The following is a 23,960-nucleotide window of genomic DNA, read 5'->3' as shown; positions in this document are numbered from 1 at the left end:
AGCTTTGGCGACCTTCTGACAAGCAAAGTCAATGGAGAATCCAGATTCACTTAACAACCATGTTACTAACCTAACAAATGCAATTATTTACTTAACAACTGTGACAAGAAAAGTCGTAAAATGGGGCAAACTCACTTAACAAATAGTTCAGTTAACAACATACATTTTGGGCTCAACTGTGATCATAACTTGAGGACTACCTATATTGTCTTCGCCTCAGTTCACGTTAGAGAATTTTGTTTATGAAAACTGCATGTAACTCAAATTAGCATGATTTATCTTTTAACCTTATGCTCCCCCCCAAACTCCTTCTCTCAACAACTAAGGAGAAATTTCCTGACAGAATAATTAATAAGTGGAACAACCTGCCTCCAGAAGTTGTGAATGCTCCAACATTGGAAGTTTTTAAGAAGAAACTGGACAACCATTTGTCTGAAATAGTATAGGGTTTCCTGCCTGGGCAGGGAGTTGGACTAGAAGACCTCCAAGGTCCCTTCCAGCTGCTATTTTCTATTCTATTCTATTCTATTCTGTTCTATTCTATTCTATTCTATTCTATTCTATTCTATTCTATTCTATTCTGTTCTGTTCTGTTCTGTTCTATTCTATTCTATTCTATTCTATTCTATTCTATTCTATTCTATTCTATTCTATTCTATTCTATTCTATTCTATTCCATTCCATTCCATTCCATTCCATTCCATTCCATTCCATTCCCTTTGAAATAGTTTACAATAAGATTCTCCCAAAGTTCCATGATTGAATGAGATTCTAAATCTAGGGTTTCCGTGTCCTAGGTCAACATTACCTACTATAGTGGCCTTCACATACTAGCTGCAAAGTGGAGTTCGAAAGCAACTCTTTTGATTAAATATAACTTACCACTTAATTTTAGCAATATTAATTTGTATGTTTTCTTAACCAAAGTTTGAATGTAGCTTGCTTAAAACTTTCCATAATTAATATCAACCATTGTTTATCTTGTTCAGAACATGCAAGCTGTGGTTAATTAGAAGTGGAAGAACAGCTTTTACACTTGCTCTCCCAACTATAGAAAATACCAGCCTGGGGAAAGTTAATATGCTGACAAATAGAGACAATATTTTAAATGCATATTGTTGTATCATTTGTCATATGTTTAAAAGTATAATTTATAGAAGATATCTTTTCATCTCCCAAGACTCTTCTCTTTCACCACAACTGACACTATTGACATCTTGAACAAGATTTACTGATTTACTGTGAAATATTTTTAAAATCCCATGAAGTTCACTCAGAAAAACTATTTTGGCCAACTCTATTGCATGTTCCTGGATTAAATCATACTTTCTGCAATTATATGGAAGAAGCTACAAGGTTTTATTTAAATTACCTGCAAACTTAAAGGGAGCTCATGAATTCTTGTGGCCAATGTACGAATCTCCCGATCAGATAATATTCCAGAGTGATCTGTATCAACTTCATCAAAAACTTGGGAAATATTTAGTTGCTGAACTGCACTCATGAGATAATAGAAATATGAAAAAGCAAACTGCATATCTTCAGAATGGCGTACTTTATGAAAGGAGGTCTTGTCAAATTCCTCAGGAAAGCTGTCCAAAAAAAAAAGGGATGAATTACTCACATTTACAAAGTTTCAGCAACTGTTTCTAGTAAGAAAAGCACTTAGACATATACTGCTTCATAATGCTTTACAGCCCACTCTAAGTGGTTTACAGAATCAGCGTATTTCCCCCAACTATCTGGATCCTCATGTTACCAACCTCAGAAGGATGGAAAGCTGAGTCAACCTTGAGCCCATCAAGATCAAACTGCTGGCAGTGAGCAGTCAGCCTGCAACACTGCATTCTAACCACTGCGCCACCATGGGTTCTAACTAATTTTCCCAGTGGAAGATAGTATACAATTGTCGTCCTCAGTGGTATCTTTTTATTGTAAAGTAGTTCTTATACAATTTTGGCCTGCAAATTAAATGCAAAAATTAGGGTTGTTCAGACAACGTCAGATATTTGTTGAGACTTGTTATAAGTCACTCTTCTGCAATGTCATCCCTAACCAAGTGCCAGGACATCTGTGCAACTAAGGTCTATGACAAAAAAAGTCCTACATCTCTCTCTCTCTCTCTCTCTCTCTCTCTTTCTCTTTCTCTCTCTCTCTCTCTCTCTCTCACACACACACACACACACAATGCCTTGCACAAATGCATAGCTTCTGGGGCTGGGAAGTCAAGTATATTGACAGCAATCATGCTCTCCAAACACTGAACATCCAAAGATGTTTGCCTGAACAGCTTAGAAAAACAACTACATCAGTCCTATGTCACTGTGGTGGCGCAGTTGTTAGAATGCAGTGTTGCAGGCTAACTGCCCACAGCCAAAAGTTTGATTCTTACTGGCTCAAGGTTGATTCAGCTTTCCATCCTTCCAAGGTTGATAAAATGAAGACTCAGATTGTGAGGGCAATATGTTGATTCTGTAAACCACTTAGAGGGGGCTACAGAGCACTGTGAAGCAGTATATATGTCTAAGTGCTATTGCTATTTTAAGATTCTGAAAATTGCTGAGCCAAACCATGCTAAGCTTGTATCTTCAAAGATTCCAATGAATAATATTTACATCAACAAAGAACTATGAGTATTTAGTCACAGTGGTTTTTAAGTAGAAAAATGGAAGTAAAATATTTAAATAAACAGAACAATTAGCCTCCCCCATTGGACTTACAGATCCTGTACTTCCTGCATCACCTTTCGATCAATCATATGAGGCATATGAGCAGGGACCTTCCGAGAGGTGAATCCAAATTTTCCATTTAGAAGCTTATTTACATATCTGAGGGAATCAGCAAATGTATCTTTCAACTGCCTTCCAACAAGTTTGCTTTCTGTGAAATAAGCCAGCTCTTTCTTTAATGATTCTTCTTCCTAAAAAACAAGGACACATATCATGCTCACATAAGCAGCAGAATCAATTCAGCTTCAATATTTTTTTACCTAATGCAAAAGCCTAAATTACTTGCTTAATCCACTTTTGCTAATAACTTGTTTTTTAATTAATTACTTAGATTTAGAGGCTGCCCAAGTCCCGACAAACGTAGGCAGCTTACAGTTAAAATACAAAGAACCCTAAGACTGAGGATAAACAATCACATGGATCTGGCAAATATGCAATATAATAAAAAACAACCAAATGGGACTTAATATCCACCACCCCATAGCTTGGAAGAATAGACAGTCTTCAGAAAGAGTTATATGGATGTCTAGGGGGGGGGGATGGTGTTACAGAGAACAATTGCTGCAACAAAGACACACTTCCTAGGGCCCAATAGATGGCAACTGTTTAATTGAAGGGACCTGGAGCATACCCGCCTACCAAAAAGAGTGATCTTGTTATAAAAGGTGGAAAAAGCATAGATGTTATATTTTGAAAACTGAGCTGATCTTTATTGGCTACTTTCTTACCCCTAGTAAACTTTGGAATTTTATAACATCAACTCAAAACCTAACAGGACCAAATTTGAGTGTCTGCAGTATGTCCCAACTTCCTATTTAAGATTGACATGATACAGTAAACAATCACATGTGTCTTCCTTTTGATCACTTTTTGAACATTTAACTTTCTTGCCTAAAACAGAATTCTTTTAACTCAAATGTTGGCTACTGTTCCAGTTGACTTAATCAAAAATTCGGTCTGGGCAATGGCATAGGTTGTCTCAGAAGGTTATGGACATTTGTTAACTGGGAATATTTTAAGTACAGTTGAACATTAAGGAATGTTTGCTTGTATTAGAGATGATTGTATAGCTTCCACTATCCCTTTTAACATTCTGTTATTTATATTAAAGATAATGATTAATACAGAAAATTATAAGCTATCCTGATGAATGAATAACTTGTTATTTACAACTGTGAGAAATATTAAGGAAACTTGCATTAATATAGTCTTTTGTCTGTTCAGAGTCAAACTATGATGGAATTGTCATCATAAACCTTCCAGATAAGTCATTATCACTCCATGTTACATGTAGTCCTTGACATACAACCACAATTGACCCCAAATTTTCCATTGCTTAGCATGGCAGTTGTAAAGGGAGTTGCACCTCAGTTTACGAACTTTTTTTGCCATACTTATTAAGTGAATCATTTAGTCATTAATCAAAACTGCCTTTCCCCATTGACTTTGCTTGATCCTGGGGACAATGCAGCTGTCAAAAAAACATCCCAAGTGCCCGAATTTTGATCATGTGATCATGGGAATGTTGTAACGGACGTAAGTGTGAGAATCAATCATAAGTCACATTTTTCAGTGTCACTGTAACTTTAAAAAGTCACTAAATGAATGATTGTAAGTTGAGGACTACAAGTGAAGTTGAGGAAGGGATAAGATTCAGAGACCTGACTTGTCTATGAAAGGTTATATCAGATGAGTCTATAGCTGCAATTTTACATTCAGTTGGGAAATAATTTCTAATAAACTCAATTAAGGTTAATTCTGAGCATATACGCACAGTTACATTATTAACACCATCTGAATATATTTGTTTACTAAATTTAGGAGTTGCTCTGTAATATGTTCCTTGAACACAATTGTTTTTTGTTGTTGTTTTAAAAGCATATATAGAATTCAGTAAGAGCTGGAAATAAGTAAAAAGTCATTGCCAAAATACTTTATTCCTTTGCATACTTACATCAAGAAGATCTTGGAAATACTTATGCTTTTCCCATGGCAAAAAGCCTTGATAATTTCCAGTGTAATACTGTAATTTTCTTCTTGGACCTTCTGCGATATCTTCCTCAGAAAATGCTGGATTTACATCTATTTCTTTCTTCTTTCTTTGTTCAATTTTACTTTCCTGGATTTCTTTCTGCATTAGAGTATTCAAGGCTTTCTCCTGAGATCTGTGCTTCTTATCCATATTCCTGACAACAGGTGTGGATTTTGGTTTTACTGTAGAGCGGGAGCTTAGAGAAAAATTGTTGGTCACCCTCATTTCCACCAAAATGCTACTTGTTGGTACAAATCCTGGTAGAGACATATTCTGCATATTTTCTGTAGCTACTATTTTGCCTTCACTGTCATTTTGGAAAGGTCTCTGCCAAAGCATGGTCTTTCCAACGATTTTCATCCCTTTGTCCCTTTTCCTTGTTTCCTCAAGATCATCTAGACCCGCCTTTGTTTCTGAAGGCATCATCTGGAGTGGTCTTAGGAGAGCAGCCTTGGATAGATTATAACCCTTCTGAGTGATATCGCCAACTATCAGCTGCAATTCCAAATTCTGCAGAGCTATCTTTACATCTTCAGGAAGTGCAGACATATTGACTGCCTGAATTATCATTTCTTCATCTAAATTATTGGATATACCGTTGAGACGTTTTTTAACTCTTGGGAAACGTCTTTCTTCAGGAATATTCTCAAATATCATTTCAGCTTCTGGCATTGAAGTTGTAGCTTTCAAATCACTCGCAGGCTGCTGGGTGGCGGTTGTATTCAATTTGGATTCCTCCCTAGTATCCACTTCTAAGGTTATTTGCATCTTGAATTCTTCTTCATTTTTACTTTGAAACGTAAGATTAAAATGAATCACGGTTGCATTCATTCCACTAAGCAGTAGCAGGTGGATTGTCTTCCATTTGTTAGCAATAGAAGCATGGCGTATTATTGGGTTGTCACTATAAGCCCCTTCCAGTCCTTTCTTGGCTATTTCAGCAAAGCTGAAATAAGGTAGACATTCACCTTTCGGAATGATATAATGAGTCTGATTCTTCTGAAGAGTTACCTTGTACAGCTCACCAAAGTGATCTGGAAGAAGAGAGTATTATTTACATGATGCTGTTGTTTTCATCCTTTCTCCCAGGTCCTCTGTTATCTTAACAATTCCTTGGAATAGGTTAGGCCCATGGTGGTGAACCTATGGCACGCGTGCCACAGGTGGCATGCAGAGCCCTCTCTGTGGGCATGTGCGCTGCCGTCCCAACCCTAGGCCTTTAGCTCAGTTTTCACTTTAGGCCTTTACCGTGGTGTGGGGGGAAAAAGGGTTCAATTTCAACTCGCGGGGGAAAAAAAGATCTTGCAAAGTTGGAATTGATTGATTGAACTTTTTAGTCCCACTCAGTCTGCCATTACCACCACAGCCATGCCCACCCAATAGGCCAGACATGTCAAACACAAGGCCCGGGGGCCGGATCCGGCCCGTGAAGTGGTTTCATGTGGCCCGCAAAGCCATCCTGGAAACAGTGAGGGAGCGGCCCCCACTGCCTTGGCCCTGGCCCAGAGACCCTCCTTTGCCAGAGACCCTCAGATCTGTCCCACTCCTGCCCAGGCCCCCATAGGCACCCTTGATGAGAACGATGTAGAGCTGGCCACGCCCACCCAGTAGGCCACGCCCACCCTGGCCATACTCACCCGGCCCCCTGAGGGCAACTGCAGTGCTGATGCGGCCCTCAATGAAATTGAGTTTGACACCCCTGCAATAGGCCATGCCCACCCAGCACCCGACGATACATAAGTGGATTTTTGGTTGCCGTTTGGGCACTCAGTCTCTAAAAGGTTTGCCATCACTGGGTTAGGCAAAGAAAATATATGACTGGATGCTGGGCACTTAGTGAATTGGAAATGGGTATCCATAACTCTAGTCCAATAATACACCATGCTAACTTGGTATGATCTGCTAATTTCCCATTATCTTATCTTTCTAAGACAAACAGTGTTTTCCAGGTTTTGAAGTCTAATCAAAGTGGACAATTATATTTTCACATGACATATACAGGAAATGAGTTATGAATACCCTAGCTGTGGTTCTCAACCTGTGGTCCACAGACACCTGAGGAGATGTGATGTCGTCAAAGGAGGTCTGCAAAGGCTTGAAGAAATTTTACGAGTTAAATCTTGGAGGTCCGTGGCTACAAAAGGTTTTAAAGGGAGTCCACGGTGAAGAAAAGCTTTAGAACCACTGCCCTAGCCTGTTCTAGTGCTTCAGGTAGACTGTAAAATTTCAACACAATAAGAAATATAACCACGTTCCCCAAAGAATTCATGTTAAAGCACTAACATACTAAAAAAATAGTGAAAGAAAGTAGGGAAAGGATATATTATTTTGTACATAATTGAAGGATAACAGAAAGGTTAGGTCCCTATTCTACCATTCAGTTTGCTTATCCTATTATGCTACAGGCCTATTTTACTCCACTTCAATATATCCAAACCAAAACAAAATGAAGATAAGCTTAAAAAAAGAATAAAATTTCCCCAAACCTAAATGTGTCTTATAAGCATTTGGTTCACTTCGCTGCCTTCCTTCGCACACAAGGCATTGTTGCTAAATATGTATTGACATACCTTGTCCACAGTCACCAGCATCAAATCCGCAGGAGGGAACATTGCATGCCTGATCACAGAATTTGTCAGCCAGCCATGAATTTGCACAGCCTTGATTACAATAGGAAACTCCACTTATTCCTGCTCCAAACTGCCAGGATGGGACATTTCCCAAACCTCCCACAGCTCCGCCACCAGCACCATAACGGCTACCCACACTGTTACCTAAAAAAGAAAAAAAGGAAAAAAAAGATGGCAGTGCCACATATTGTCACTGTGAAAAATCTTTAAACAAAGGAAAAGAAGAGATGGTTAAAAAAATCTAATTGTAGCTTAATTCTTAAATTATTAATTTAAATGCTTTTATATATTTAAGAGTAAAAGGTTTTACAGGCAGTCCTTGATTTACGGCCACAATTGAGCCCAAAATTACGGTTGTAACTCATTCTGGTTGTAAGTGGAGACATCATGTGACTGGAATCAAAGTCATGACTCTTTTTACAACCATCATTAAGCTAATGCCCCAAGTGTTAAGTAACCAGTGGTCATTATTTGAATCCTTTTTCCCCCCAATAGGTTTTTTTTTGCCAGATATCAGAAGTAAATGCCAGAAACCAGCAAAAAAATCACAATTATGAGACCGCAGGATGCAGCAAACAGCCACAAAGGTGAACTGGTTGCCAAATGCTCAAAATGCAATCACAAGGTAGTGGGGAGGAGGGGTGTGTGGCCTTGTAACTCAAAAGCAGGTTGTGAGTAGCTCTGGTGAGGTCCGTCATAGGTTTGAAAGGTCATTACGCAACTGGTTGTTAGTGTAGGATTACTTGTGCACAGAAAACTTTCCTAAAGTTTTCAATATTCCAAATATCAAATATACCAAAAACAAAACCCCCAAACCATTTTTCTGCCTGGGTAGTTTCTTTTAGAAATAAAGATCAGGAGTAACACAAACAGGATTGTTCTACTATTTAATACATCTAGCATGGGGCAAGAGGAAGACAGAAATAATTCGAACTCAAGAGACACTTGTCTATTCCGCTAATTCATTGCAGCCATTTCGGATATTTGGGCCTTTTCACTGATGAAATGCTATCATACTGAATGTCTCACCCCCATGAAGGAACTGCCAACAAATTGTGGTAACCCACTAGTTTAGATATTAACACTGGGATATGAAAATATAGGTAGTCCTCAACCTACAACTGCAGTTGAGCCCAAAATGTCTGTTGCTAAGTGAGACATTTGTCTAGTGAGTTTTGCCCCATTTTACAACTTGCACAGTTGTTAAGTGAATCACTGCATGTGTTAAGTCAGTAACATGGCTGTTAAGTGAATCTGGCTTCCCCATTGACTTTGCTTGTCAGAAGGTCACAAAATTTGATCACATGATGCTGGGACACAACAGCTGTCATAAATAGGAGTTAATTGTCAAGTGTCTGAATTTTGATCACATGCCCATGGGACGCTGCAATGGTCATAAGTGTGATAATGGTCATATGTCACTTTTTTCAGTGCTGTTGTAACGGTCGCTAAATGAACTGTCGAGGACTACCTGTAACTTTAGGTTTTATCTCTACTGCATATAAAACAAGCACAACCTTTTCCCTCCAAATGGTGGGAAAGTTAAATAATGGGGTGACTTGATAGCAGTGTTCCAATATTTCTAGGGTTGCCACAAAGATGAGAGAGTCAGATTATTCCCCAAAGCATCTGAAGGCAGGACAAGAAGCAATGGATGGAAACTAACCAAAGAGAGAAGCAACCTAGAACTAAGGAGAAACTTCTTGACAGTTAGAACAATTAACCAGTGGAACAACCTGCCTCCAGAAGCTGTGAATGTTCCAAAATGGGAAGTTTTAAAGAAGAGATTGGAAAACCATTTGTCTGAAATGGTATAGGGTTTCCTGCCTGAGCAGGGAGTTGGACTAGAAGACCTCCAAGGTCCCTTCCAACTCTGTTATTCTGTTATAGGAAAAGCCGAGTAGCAACTGCTTGGTGCTTGTAGTAAAATTAACACTACACACCCAGGTCTCTTTATTTTCTCTGTACAAATATTTCCATATCAGAAAAATGTTGCAGGGGAAGTGATACGTTTCCTGTACAGATGCAGTTGCATGATCATGCTTACCACTGAAAGTTGGACTAAAATGTCCTGTCATTGTAAACAGGCCTTTGAATGGCTCAAGACAGCCTGATGAATGTACGTCTGTGGCTTCCTAAAACATAAACATGTCATCCATCTAATAATTGGTTCCTGAAATATAAAAGGCCAGGCATTAAGACGTGTTTCTCCTTACCAATACAATCGCCTCCATCCCAGTCACAAGCAGAGTTGTTACAGGCTTTATCACAATAACCATCTTTAATCCATGAACCCGGACATCCTTCAGCACAGTTGGGCACCGGCCAAGTCAAATAAACCTGGTAATGGTCAGAAAGACAGGATGTTTTCATATTCACAGCTTTTCAAAAAGTGGTTTAAACTCACCTCTGTAGAGCAGAGACTGATATGCATCTGCCAAGAATATAGTGCTAACCTTGATTTATATTTGGACAAATATGTTCTTGTTGTTCCTTCATGTGACAGCAAACAGAAAAAAGAACAAAACTCAAAATCCAATGCTTTACAGCCCTCTTTACAGAGTCAGCATGTGGCCCCCAACAATCTGGCTCCTCATTTTACCAACCTTGGAAGGAAGGAAGGCTGAGTCAACCTTGAGCCAGTCAGGATCGAATTGCTGGTAGTCAGCAGAATTAGCCTGCAATACTGCATTCTAACCACTGCGCCACCACTGCACCTGCCTATAACTCCCTAGCACCTGCCTGTGGCACCTCCCCATGACACTCTTGCACTCTCCGCACTTTATAGCACCAATCCATAGCACTCCCCCCACCGCACCCGCAGCACCCATTGCATCCTGTGCACTGCTTGCCTGAGACTCCCACCTCTTCCTGCTTAATGACTTGCACAGTCCTGGAGTTACGACCGAGAGTGGAAACTGGGACTAGCAGAATTGCTGCCCCTGAGCAATGCAGTCGTTTAAATTATATTTTATGGCCTTATTATTTAGCAATAGAAATTCCAGTCCCTATTGCCATTAGAACCTGAAGACTGTATTTTTCCCTCCCCAATAAACATACGTACATAACACTTTTGTGTGCATGTTTGTATGTATGTATCTCTCTCTGCTAGAATCATCCTGGAGGAACTCTTATCTATATGTTTGCTGAGAGATGCCGCTGACTTGATGGCATATAATCAATAAATCAATCATAAAAATAATCGATCCTCTGTCTGTATGTAGCCACCATTCTCTTTCATTCGCAAACCTTTCGTGTACACAGAAATGCAGAGACACACAGTTTCCTTACTCCATCCAGAAAAAACAGCAAAAAGGAATGCAACAGAATAGAAATCAGATACAGGGAAAAGATAAATAGAGTGGGGAAGAGTACTGGGGGGAGATTAACTACAGAACCCAAGCAACCAAGGAAAAAAAAGAAAACAGGATATCTCTGCTTAGATGTTACAAATTGGGTCACATTCAGCAGTCAAGAAACCTCGTTCAATCATGCACTCATCTTCATAAGAGATCCATCCACGTTCCCTAGCCTGCCATTGGGCCATCACATTGTTTCCAACAGCTTCTGCTTTTCCCTGAAAGTAAGGCACCACCACCATCACCACTCTCATGTCACATGTAAGCATTGGGGAAAGGGGTAGGAACCCACCTTCCTATAGCTAATAAAATAGCCACAATTATGAGGGACAAGCTGGGCTAGAAGGAAGGCTTTTTGAGCTATTAAATCCTATACATCAAATGGTTTTGTGATGAGATTACCTTTTGACCTTTGGAGTGGCTATAGAAATCATCAGGCCAGACATCCTTCCCAAACATCACATCATCATTTAAATAAATGAACTTCTGGGATAGACCTCTGATGCGGTGAACATGGCTTTCAATGGCAGGAGAACTAAAGGTAGGCAGATGACTCAAATTCTGGAATATGTCCTTGATCAGTAAAACAAAAATAAAAACACCTTACTTGTAAAAAAAATATTAAAACATGTTTCAAAACATATTGCCAAATGTTTGGAGAAGCTCTTTAATTGCTTTCCTACATGCTATGTGATAACAGCAGGAAAACATGAATGTACTTGAACGTTTCTCATACAAGAATAGTTGATTTTTTTTAAAATAAGAGTATGGTAATATCATCATTCCTATAACAAGTGCATTTTCAACTATGTTCTCAAATGAAGGTCAAAATGGAAGATGATGTCTCATTTCTTTCAAGATACTTTTAGCCCAGGATATGAAATTATGATTTGGGGGACTTTCCATTATCCTACACACATCACACTGAGATTGTTTTACACCAAACCATAATATTTGAAGGGGAGAGTTACCTTTCACAAAAAAACAAAAGCAAAAACCCATATGGAGGATTAGAGCTATGTATGAACCAAATCATTAGCTCATGCCTCCGCACCTACAATAAGTTCACCAACAATTTTTATCTTCTGGTAATTTAAAACATCACTGGAGAAAAGCCTAATGCTGGGAAAGATCGAGGGCAATAGAAGAAGGGGACGACAGAGAATGAGGTGGCTGGATGGAGTCACTGAAGCAGTAGGCGTGAGCTTAAATGGACTCCAGAAGATGGTAGAGGACAGGAAGGCCTGGAGGAATGTTGTCCATAGGGTCGCGATGGGTCGGACACGACTTCGCAGCTAACAACAACACAATTTAAAACAAGCTTATTGCATATTACTGAAACTAGGACATGATAACTGTCTTCCAGTATTATTTATTTATTTATTTTATTTTATTAGTTTTCTATACCGCCCTATTCCCGAAGGACTCAGGGCGGTTTACAGGGCAGCATATAAAAGACAATATAAAAAGATAATATAAAATTAAAATAAATTAAATTAATTAAAGCCCAACAATTAAAACAATATTAAAAAGCTAAAACCCCTTCAGTCCAGGCCTGATAAATTGAAAAGCCAGGTTTTCAGGTCCTGGCGAAATGAACGCAGATCGGGGGCAGTCTGGAGTTCCACAAGTAAGTCATTCCAAAGGGCAGGCGCGCCCACAGAAAATGCCCTCCCTCTGGGGATCACCCGCCGGCACTCCCTAACCAGCGGCACCCTAAGGAGGCCCTCTCTATGGGAGCGCACAGGACGATGGGAAGCTGATGCTGGCAGCAGGTGCTCCCTAAGATAATCCGGACCCATGCCATGTAGGGCTTTATAGGTCATCACCAGCACCTTGAATCTCACCCGGAGGGCAACTAGAAGCCAATGCAGCTCACGGAGAAGAGGTGTTACACGGGAGTATCGGAAGACTCCCATCACAACTCGCGCGGCTGCATTCTGCACCAGCTGAAGCCTCCGAGTGGTCCTCAAGGGCAGCCCCATGTAGAGAGCGTTGCAGTAGTCTAACCGGGAGGTCACGAGCTCATGAGTGACTGTGCGTAGGGCATCTCGGTCCAGATAGGGCCGCAACTGGCACACCAGGTGAACCTGGGCAAAAGCCCCCCTGGTCACGGCTCCTATATGGTCTTCCAAACTGAGCCGTAAATCCAGGAGGACACCCAAGTTGCAGGCCCTATCAACGGGGGGTACTTGAGGAGGCTGTCACAGAGGAGATTGATTTATTCTCCAAAATACCAGAGGGCAGCACAAAAAGTCGAGAAGGAGAAATACGAGATTAGAGAAGATTGTGCTAACGTATTTTTTCATGAACTGTGAATGCTACCCTTATCTCCTTCACCTAACTTATCAATGTCACAAACATCTTTTTTTTTACAAGAAGTAAATAGAGGTGCAAGAAGTAAGTAGAGGTTTCTAAAAACATTTACCTGATGTGTTACTATAGTAACCCGAGGGTTGTCCAAATTGAGCCAGGAAGGAATCTGCCCATTTGTGACTATGAAGATATGTCGTACCCATGGGGCATGCCTCTCTATTGATCGCATTGAGTACCGCAGCTCTTCATTATCTTCAAAACGGCTGGGTGAAATATCTTCATCCTGTTTAGACTATTGGAAGAGCATGTGACTTCTTCAACATACATATATTTGGACTATAGCTCCCATTCTCACTAGCCATCTGGTTGAAAATGATCCAAAATATTGAGACTACAGATACACATTTTTCAATTCACCATTTCTATTTTTTTTCTCATAACTATAAAATGTAGTTGTCATGTTTTTCCTACCAAAGAATTTTGCCTACCTGGCTGATGGCACTGAGATCCCACAATAAATAAGCTGGATTAAGTGTCAGTTCTTTTCCTTCTATAGTCATATTCTTCTTTGCTTGTTTGTTCAGCTCTTGGAAAACCTTGGGATCAATCAGTTGCAAGAGAGCTACGCTGGCTTCGGAATAAAGCTGCAACTGTATAGAAAAGCAATATTTTCAGACCTTGGAATGAAATTAGTTATTTGTTTTCCTTTTTCATAACTCAAATGGCTTTCTATTATAGCTGTTACAATACATAGATTTGGCACCAATATACAACCTTGGTTCTGGAAGCACTAATAAGCCCAGTTGTTATATTAATAAAGACAAACTATTATTTGACAAAGTAATGAATTTATACAGAAAGGCAACACACGAGGAGAGGAGAAAGGAAAAAACCTATAAATACAGAGGTTGTTTCCAATTCTTCAAGTTCTGCCTCAGAAGGTCAAATGTGTTGAATCTCACATCAACTGGTTTCTTTGATATTCATTACATTAAGATCTATAAATCTGGGTTTATTTTTTAATTAAAATAAACACTTTATAATCCTATTACATCATATCTTCCCAAACAGTACATCATTTATGCTTAGTATCATATTGAGATACCACATAAGATCTTGCAATGAAACTTCCAAACAACTGTATAGAGTATTCTCCAATGCATTTGAACTTGGCTTAAAGCAGTGTTTCTTGACCTCAGGAACTTTAAGAAATGTGGTCTTCAACTCCCAGAATTCCCCAACCAGGATAAAGCTTGAAGTTATACAGGTTAAGAAATACTGACTTAAAGTACAGAGAAAACAGATACAGACAAGGCGAACAAACCCACTTGTTGATCTTCCCAGAATCTCAGTCATTATTGCACGCTTGCTGAAAGGTAATCCATTACTAGGAAACCATTTGATATGGTTTGTTATTTTTGTCACTTACCAGCATTTATTTTAGATATCTGCTTTCAGACAGCAATGTGACATGAAAAGAGCAAATTGATGTTTTTATCCTCAAATAAAACATATGTCTCTCATATATATATATAGGACGTCTCTGTGGTCATGTGGCCGGCATAACTACGCGGCACTCGGGATTCGACCCGCCAAACTGCTGACCATCTGATCAACAAGCTCAGTGTCCTAACGCACTGAGCCACCGCGTCATTCATATATATATATATATATATATATATATATATATATATATATATATATATATATATATATATATATATATATATGTAGGTCTAGAGTCTCGGGTTTCTTCCCGCGTTCCTTTCATCTTCAGAAAGTTGTGGCGACGTTTCGACGAAATCCCATCCGTCATCATCAGGCCGGAGTATTCCTCCTGCTGCTTTCAGGAGCAATGCGTGGTCTGTCTGTTCCTTTCCTTCCAACTGCCGGTGGGGCTGTGTTCCGACTGGGTGGAGGCGTGGCTGCTTTCTGATTGGGTGGGGGTGTCCTCCGACTGGGTGGAGGCGTGGTTGTCTTCTGATTGAGTGGAGGCGTGGCTGTCTTCTGTCTTCTGCCTCCACCCAGTCGGAACACAGCCCCACCGGCAGTTGGAAGGAAAGGAACAGACAGACCACGCATTGCTCCTGAAAGCAGCAGGAGGAATACTCCGGCCTGATGATGACGGATGGGATTTCGTCGAAACGTCGCCACAACTTTCTGAAGATGAAAGGAACGCGGGAAGAAACCCGAGACTCTAGACCTACACATACAGACACCCGCGAGAATCTACGAAAACATATATATATATATATATATATATATATATATATATACACACACACACACACACACACACATATATATGAGAGAAATGGAAATTCTGCAAAAAATGGCAAAAACAGCTAAAATTGTGTTGATCTAGTCTGTCTCAGTATAAATCCATTATAAAAGATCAAGATGAAGATAAGTAGCAAATTGAATCTCATTCGTTTTAAAATCATTTTGAGGCTTGCTATCTTCCATTTGCTTTTTAAAAACATTGTTTCCTTTCCACTGTTATCTAAAAGAATTTTCAAACTTTAAAAAAATCACAGCTGGGAGGTGCAGAGATATTGTTTTTATATGTGAACATATTACATTTTGAATGAAAATTAAGAATAAGGCAAATTTACAAAACAAGCGATTTTGATAAATGGAAGGGTACATTTTTTTCAGTCAGATGCAGTAAATGCACTAAACAAAACACACCCTTGGAAGTGTAATCTTTCAGTGCTAACTAATCTAAAGAACACAGTTTCTTAGCTGAAGAATGTCTATCTGAAAGTAGACTAAAAACTTTATTAAATACAGATCTTCCCCGACTTAGAACCACAACTGGAGCCAGAATTTCCATGGCTAAGCAAAGCCGTTAAGTGAGCGGTGCCCAATTTTACAATCTTTTTTGTCATCACTACTTTTGTTAAGTGAATCACGTGATCATTAAACGAATCATTAAATTGACTTTGCTTAACAGAAGCTGCCTGGGAAGGTTGCAAATGGGGATCATGTGACCCCAGAATGCTGCAATTATTCTAAATACATGGTGGTTGCCCAACACCCAAATTCTGATCATGTAACTCTGCGGACGCTGCAATGGTTGTAAGTGCAAGGATCCATTTTAGGCCCCCTTTTCAGTGCCATTGTAACCTGCAAACTGTCACTATCTGAATGGTTCTAAGTTGAGTACTCCCTGTACGCCAGACATGTCAAACACAAGGCCCGGGGGCCGGATCCGGCCCGCGAAGTGGTTCCATGTGGCCCGCGAAGCCATCCTGGAAACAGTGAGGGAACGGCCCCCACTGCCTTGGCCCTGACCCAGAGACCCTCCTTCTGCCAGAGACCCTCAGATCTGTCCCACTCCTGCCCAGGCCCCCATAGGCACCCTTGATGCGAATGATGTAGAGCTGGCCATGCCTGTTCTGAACCAGCCAACTACCGGCCTTGTAATAAGGCAAACCCCTGTTCAAGCAGTAGAGACTGGAGAGCGTCTGAGGTTGCAAAGCGTCTGCCAAGTTTAATTCACAAGCAAAACAACAGAACAAGAAACACAGGAACTTGAATCCTCAAGCGGAAGGGTTGCTTTCAGCAACCAGCCCCTCCCCAAACACTCCTTTTATTTAGAGTTCAGGGCGTGGTCTCCCTGTGCCTCCTCCCGAGGAGTCCCACAGCCTTTCTTTGTTTGTTCCTGCTCGACTGCCTCCTGCGTCGGGCGTCCTTGAACAGGGCCAGCTGTGGGTCATCATCCTCCGCACTATCGGGCTCACGCAGCTGAGAAGAGGGCCCCGGCTGAGGGCTCTGCGAAGCCTCCAAGCCATCATCAGCCGGTTCGTCTTCCACACCCTCCTCCTCCCCCTCATCTGAGTCATCCGATACATCTGAACCGGCTGCCGGACCCACCGGCTGGCCCTGAGTCATAACACTATCCCGCACCGCAGGGCCCTTCCCCCGGGGCTGCCGATCCGGATGCGGTCGGGATGGGAATTGTTCGTGAAACGCTGTCACCAACGCAGGGGCGTGAACGGCGGTCGCGTCTTCCCATGTGAAGTCCTCCGGCCCATACCCTTTCCACTCGATCAGGTACTGGAAGCGACCTTTCAGCCAGCGGGAATCCCGGATGCTGGCGACCTCGTACTCGGGGGTGCTGCCTCCATCACGAGGTCCTGATGGGGGAGGTTCCGCTTGGCGAAGTGGACAAGCCGGTTGTTCGGGGACCAACAAGGACCGATGGAAGACGGGATGCACGCGCAGGGAACGTGGCAGAGTTAAACGATAGTAGTTGGCAAATCCAAGAAGTCGCTGAACATCCTTCACGCGACGCGGGGGTTGCCAACTCTGCAACGACTCAACTTTACTCGGTTCCATGGCGATGCCCTCAGGAGAAATGCGGTGACCCAGGAAATCGATGGTCACCTGGTAGAACTGGCACTTCTCCAACTTGGCAAACAGCCGATGTTTCCGGAGGCGCTGCAGGACCTGACGGAGATGCTGATGATGCGCTTCACGCGACGGGGAGTAAATCAGGATGTCGTCCAGGTAAATCACGACAAACTGGTCCAACAGATCTCGAAAGATGTCGTTCATAAAATGCTGAAACACAGCGGGGGCGTTGGTCAGGCCAAACGGCATCACCGTGTACTCGAAATGTCCATAGCGAGTACCAAACGCCGTCTTCCACTCATCACCCGGCCGAACCCTGACGAGGTTGTAAGCTCCACGCAGGTCCAGTTTCGTGAAGATCTTAGCCTCCCGGAGTCGGTCCAAGAGCTCGGGGATGAGGGGCAGCGGGTAGCGGTTACGCACCGTGATGGCGTTGAGTTTCCGGTAGTCACAGCAGAGCCGTAACTCGCCCGACTTCTTTTTGACGAAGAGCACGGGCGCAGACACTGGCGAGGACGAGGGCCGGATGAAACCACGAGCCAAATTCTTTGTCAGGAAGTCCCGCAATGCAGCCAACTCGGGCTCCGACATGGAGTACAAACGCCCCACTGGGAGAGGCGCATCAGGGACTAGATCAATGGAACAGTCATAGGGCCTGTGCGGGGGTAATTGGTCCGCCTCTGACTCGCTGAACACATCAGCAAAGTCGGACAGTTCGGGAGGCAAGGAAACCCCTGAGGAACCCTCCACCTGGCCGGCACAGATATGGCGGGTGTGGTCCACGCATTGCAAACTTGGGAAGGTGACCAAGTTCTGAGACCAATAGATCTGTGGATCATGCGCCCGGAGCCACGCCAGTCCCAAGACCACGGGGAAGTGCAGATCCGAAGTGATGTAGAACTGGATGGCCTCCACATGGGAACTGATGGCCATACACACGGGTTGCGTGGCGGCCGTAATAGGCCCGGACAGGAGCACTCGACCATCAATAGTCTCCACTAGCATGGGCGGATCCACCGGACACTGGGGAACAGCCCATTTGGCCACGAAGGCCGAGTCCATAAAGTTAGTGGTAGCCCCAGAGTCAATTAAGGCATGGACCGGAATCCCCTCTGGCTTGCCAGGAAGGATCAGACGTGCCTCCAGAATCAAATGCCGTGGAGGTTCACAGGCACCGTCGGAATGGCGTCGCTCGGCGTGGTCGTTGTGGGTCGCCCGATCTATCACACCGTCTAGATCGGGCTCGGGCCGTTTCCCGACAGCAAAGCAGGGGACTTTCTCGGGGCAGGCTTGGTCACTGATGCCCGCTGACGCTTCTTTGGGCAAGAAGCAGCCAAATGTCCAGGGTCCCCACAGTAAAAACACAACCCCCCCGATCGTCGTCTGTCCATTTCTGTCACCGATAGACGGGACCTGGCGGCACCCAGCTCCATTGGCTCCTCCCTCTGGACTGGGGGCTCACGCTCAACAGGAGCGGCAGGGGTCTGTGGGGTGGCACGGCGACTCTTTCGCTGCTGCAGCCGGGCATCGATCCGCAGACAAAGATGGATCAGCCCATTCAGGTCTGAGGGAATGTCCACGCGGGCCAGCTCATCCAACATCTCCTCCGACAAGCCATCCTGGAAGGCATCCACGAGCGCAGCCTCATTCCAGGCGGAATCCTGGCTAAGCAGCCGGAAATCGCTGATATAGGCCTGTAGGGGGCGCTGACCCTGCCTCAAAGCTTTCAGGCGTCGGGTGGCAGTCTGCGACTTAATCGGGTCCTCGTACATGAGGCGCATATGGTCACAAAACCCCCCAAAGTTATCCAACAAAGGGCTAGGCTGTGCCAGCAGAGGCGTGCCCCAACGAGCTGCATCCCCCGACAGAAGGCTCAACACGAATCCCACCTTATCTCGGTCAGTGGGGAAATCAGCTGCTCTCACGCTGATAAAAAGCTGGCATTGTCCCAGGAAGGCAGGAAACAGTTCTGGATTGCCAGCAAATTTATCCGGCATAGCTATCTGACATTTCCTCCTGGGTGGGGGTGCAGCATGTACCTGAGCTTGCAGTTGAGCCACCTGAGATGCCAGCAAAGTGAGTTGCTGGGTGAGCTGAGCATTCTCGGCAAGAAGCTGCTCCATCGTAGTAGTAAGGGGTGGGAGGCTGAAAGCAAACTGTTCTGAACCAGCCAACTACCGGCCTTGTAATAAGGCAAACCCCTGTTCAAGCAGTAGAGACTGGAGAGCGTCTGAGGTTGCAAAGCGTCTGCCAAGTTTAATTCACAAGCAAAACAACAGAACAAGAAACACAGGAACTTGAATCCTCAAGCGGAAGGGTTGCTTTCAGCAACCAGCCCCTCCCCAAACACTCCTTTTATTTAGAGTTCAGGGCGTGGTCTCCCTGTGCCTCCTCCCGAGGAGTCCCACAGCCTTTCTTTGTTTGTTCCTGCTCGACTGCCTCCTGCGTCGGGCGTCCTTGAACAGGGCCAGCTGTGGGTCATCATCCTCCGCACTATCGGGCTCACGCAGCTGAGAAGAGGGCCCCGGCTGAGGGCTCTGCGAAGCCTCCAAGCCATCATCAGCCGGTTCGTCTTCCACACCCTCCTCCTCCCCCTCATCTGAGTCATCCGATACATCTGAACCGGCTGCCGGACCCACCGGCTGGCCCTGAGTCATAACAATGCCCACCCGGTAGGCCATACGCACTCTAGCCACGCCCACCCTGGCCACACCCACCCAGCTCCTTGAGGGCAACCGCAGTGCTCATGCGGCCCTCAGTGAAATTGAGTTTGACACCCCTGCTGTACGCCATTTTAACTTACTTAGAAACCCAGACAATTGTGGCAAAGCAGCACAATTGTGTCATAAAATATATTTGTCTTGCCTGCTTATTCAGCTATCATAAATGCAAGGTAACGTAGCTCCCAGCCAGAATTATTATAAGACTTTTCCCCTCTCCCACATTTGTTTAGTTTATCCATCTCATTCAGTCATAAAAGTAAGAGCAGCTGTCACTTTTTAAGGCTTTTGATGATTTGCATTCTCTTGCTACCTGATAGCTCCAAATGTGACTCATAACTTCTGCCGTTAGGAAAATTTGATAACTCTCTGTCTTTCCAGAGCATTATCTTCTTGACGATCTGATGAAAGGCTAGCGTCCTTGGAGTTAAGACCAAGGTGAGTTATGGAGACACTCTCCAAAAATAAGGCTACAGATTGCAAAACTGTCCTCAGATACCTTGTATGGCTTTACAGGCTCAACAATGTCACTCTGTCCTTTCTGCAATCCATCATCTCATATCTGTTTATGCAATATTCAGAGGTTCCATTCCATGTGGGAAAGGTTGCATTAATGTATCTGTTTTCTGGCATCTTACCTTCCTAAATATCAAAGAATTTCATATACAGCAGTGATTCCCAGTTCAAGACCAGGGATCCTGTAGGAAACTGGCAAGGTTTGACAGATAATTCCCTAAAGCGGACACTATTTTTTAAATATCCAGTCTCTTGGGAGAATCTTGGTAATTAATTCCATGTTTTAAATTTAAATAAAAATTTGTTTTAATTTTTAACATGGAATTATTTTATTTTGGGATCTTGCGGATGATATGTAAAGAGATACAGTCTGCAAACTATCCTAATATTTAGATACATTACATGACAATTCTCCAAATTCCTAGATGAGACTTCTGAATGCTATAATCCATTACAGGGATGGCAAAACATTTAGGATCCCCTGTTTTATGCACTTGATGTTTGTTCCCAGTTTTTCTTCTAAAAAAAGGTATAATTTGATCTATATGGAGCTAACTAAATTTTCTTTGTTATGGATCATAATCCCTTTGAAATATAGTGTTTGCAGGCTGAGGACAGTATTATAGTTCAAAACATCTGAAAAGATGGGAAAATGCTGGAGATGCCAAAGGTAGCCCCATTTAATTAAATATTCAGTTTTTAATATTTTTTATAAAGCACTAAAAGCTTTTTCCATTTGCTAACAAGCAGAGATAAAAGGCAGCTATAAAGCTTGCTGCTGCAACCACAGCTCAGGAACCTCGTACAAACCTCATTTCGTGAGTATAAACTCTTTAGACTAAACCCAGGAGGAATAGAATAGAATAGTCTTTATTGGCCAAATGTGATTGGACACACAAGGAATTTGTCTCTGGTCCATAAGCTCTCAGTATACATACAAACAACAAAGTGATAAATCATAAGTCATAAGATACAATCATAAATCAAAAGTTATAACCAACAAGTGATAGTCATAAGATACCATTATGAGTAGGAATATGCCTTTCCAGTTTGGCCGGTACCAATATTCATTTATACTTGTAGAAAAATTCAGTTAAAATTCAGGTTTCATTATTCTTCCTGGCTCCATAAGGCACAAATCTGGAATATTTATTTATAGGCACCTATTTTTAAAAAATCTTGAACTGAGTATTCAAATGTATATGATAAGGATGCAGTGACACCTAGTGATCAAAGGTTGATCTATGAAATTCCTTGTGTCCTCTTGTCAAGTAAATCTAGTATCTGTCTCAAGAAGGGCAGTAGAACCAACTAACATCTCTTCTCCCAATTCTACCAAATTAAATATTTAATTTAAATAACATGTGGTTGTTAAAAACAAGGAATTACTAGAGGGACTATTTAAAAATTAAACATATGTTTGAATATGTTTAAATAAATAGAAAGACTACGAATATAAATGAAGATTAGTTTAAGAGGGATGAACCCCTCAAGTAACATAGTATGCCTTCTTTCTTTTTTCTTTTGTCTTTGGTTTTTTGACATGAGAAATATAAAAATATTATGTAAAAGAAATGTTTTCTCTGTTTTGTCTTTTTTTTCTTATTTTTCTTTAAGATAAGAGAAATGTAAAAATGTGATGGCTTGTATGAGAAAAAAGACTTAAATACTTAACTGTAACTAATTTTGAGAAAATCTTAACCAGTAAGGATGCATTGAATATTGTGGGAGGGGGGGAAATTAAGTAAGAAATTTGTAAACAGGATCTATGACAAGGCAATCAAGATGATCAATGAAGCTTTATATTGATGTGGTTATTATTTGCAGAAACATGAGAAAAATGTCCATATTTAATTATCATTTATTTAAATAAGATCTGTATTAATTTAAGGTTGGCAAAAGGGAATATTAATGGAAGAAGAGGAAATCAAGTAAAGTTATTATATGGACTATAGAATTATAGAAATTAATTGTTATTGTTTTTTAAACACTAACCCAGACAACATGCTGTTTACCAACTATTAAGGTGTATGTTAAAAATCAATAAAATATATTTTTAAAAACCCCACAAAACATGGAATTCTTGGAAACATCTCTACAGATATATTCAACCAGCCTCTAAAGCAGTTGCCATCAACTGTCCTGGGTTCAATTTTGGATACAAAGGGAGGTCAGTTCAGCCTTTTGTTTGAGTGCCTGAGAGGGTATTGTGATGGTGCTGCTGATGTGTTAAGAGGTTTAAACTTGTATTTTTATTGTGTATGTATACATTAGTTGGCTAGGACTGTTTTATATAATATACACAGCCATGTAAAATGTTGAAAATAAATGAATAAATAAGTCAATACTTGGTTGACGTTCTCCTGTAATTTCTTAATTATAATATCACTTTTTTCCAATGAATTAGTACATTGTAGTAAGGTAGCTTTATGGATCTTCACGTTTTCAAATTTCAGTTTTGACTGTATGAGTATTCTTACTTTAAAATTGGACAGGATTGAGAAGAATGGAAAACTAAAGATAGTATTTAGTAAAGGGGCATATTCTATTATTTATAATTGTTAAGTTTTATTGAATGGCAGTTGATTTCATTCCTCAGGCTCACACCATCCTACCTGCTTTATTTTGGACACAAGGATGTCTGGCAGCTTTGCTCTTAGCTGGTTTGTCTCTTTGAAAGTAAGTGGAAATCCTTTCAGGAACACCAAATCTTGCATTATCACTAAACCTGGAACTTCTTTATCCGTAGTCTGAAAGAAGAAGAAAAACCATCATGTTTTATTTTTTCCAATCCCAAAACACCTGAGAAAGAATGTGTAAAGAATCTTGGAATTCTGTCTGTCTGTCTGTCCATCAGCAAAATAACTCTTCAAAGACTGAAGAGAATGCAACCAAATTTGAGGTCTGGGCCACCAACTAGAAAAAGAAAGGCTGGATTCAAAAATGGACCAGATGTAACTCAATGCTGCAGATAGGCAATTCCTTAAATTTCCCCAGTTCATCCTTATGAGAAGAGGCCATTGGACAGCACCTCAATGTCAACAATGCCTCTGCTGTAATCACTTTCCCTATTTCCAACATGCACACACATACAACAAGAAGGAGAGCAGACATAGATACAGGTAGTCCTCAACTTACAACCACCTGTTTAGTGACCATTCAACATTAAGGTAAAGGTTCCCCCACACATGCATGCTAATCGTTTCCAACTCTAGGGGCCAGTGCTCATCTCCGTTTCAAAGCCGAAGATCCAGCGCTTGTCCAAGGACGTCTCCGTGGTCATGTGGCCGGCATGACTA

General features: G+C 41.8%; 1 protein-coding gene across 4 annotated transcripts in view; it reads right to left on the bottom strand.

Annotated features, from left to right (window-relative positions):
* Positions 1–23,960, bottom strand: part of GNPTAB (N-acetylglucosamine-1-phosphate transferase subunits alpha and beta) — a 45,493-nt gene that overhangs the window by 8,352 nt on the left and 13,181 nt on the right. For 2 of the 4 annotated variants that reach the window (XR_014026885.1, XM_081330985.1), the window contains exons 7-15: positions 23,277–23,411; positions 13,555–13,716; positions 13,173–13,358; positions 11,153–11,323; positions 9,608–9,731; positions 7,332–7,535; positions 4,684–5,795; positions 2,721–2,920; positions 1,373–1,592 (exon numbers count right to left, since the gene is read on the bottom strand). Coding sequence is in view for 3 of the 4 variants with exons in the window: in XM_081330985.1 (XP_081187111.1) it covers positions 1,373–1,592; positions 2,721–2,920; positions 4,684–5,795; positions 7,332–7,535; positions 9,608–9,731; positions 11,153–11,323; positions 13,173–13,358; positions 13,555–13,716; positions 23,277–23,411 (2,514 nt within the window). In the remaining variant the exon portion in view is untranslated. The remainder of the gene's footprint in view (positions 1–1,372; positions 1,593–2,720; positions 2,921–4,683; positions 5,796–7,331; positions 7,536–9,607; positions 9,732–11,152; positions 11,324–13,172; positions 13,359–13,554; positions 13,717–23,276; positions 23,412–23,960) is intronic. The other 2 variants (XM_081330986.1, XM_081330987.1) reach the window with 2 other exon arrangements.

This window comes from Vipera berus (genome assembly GCF_964194415.1).
Source record: "Vipera berus genome assembly, chromosome: 6".
Taxonomy (NCBI): Eukaryota; Metazoa; Chordata; class Lepidosauria; order Squamata; family Viperidae; genus Vipera; species Vipera berus.
Note: the sequence above shows the minus strand (reverse complement) of the source record. Positions and strands in the feature narration are given on the sequence as shown.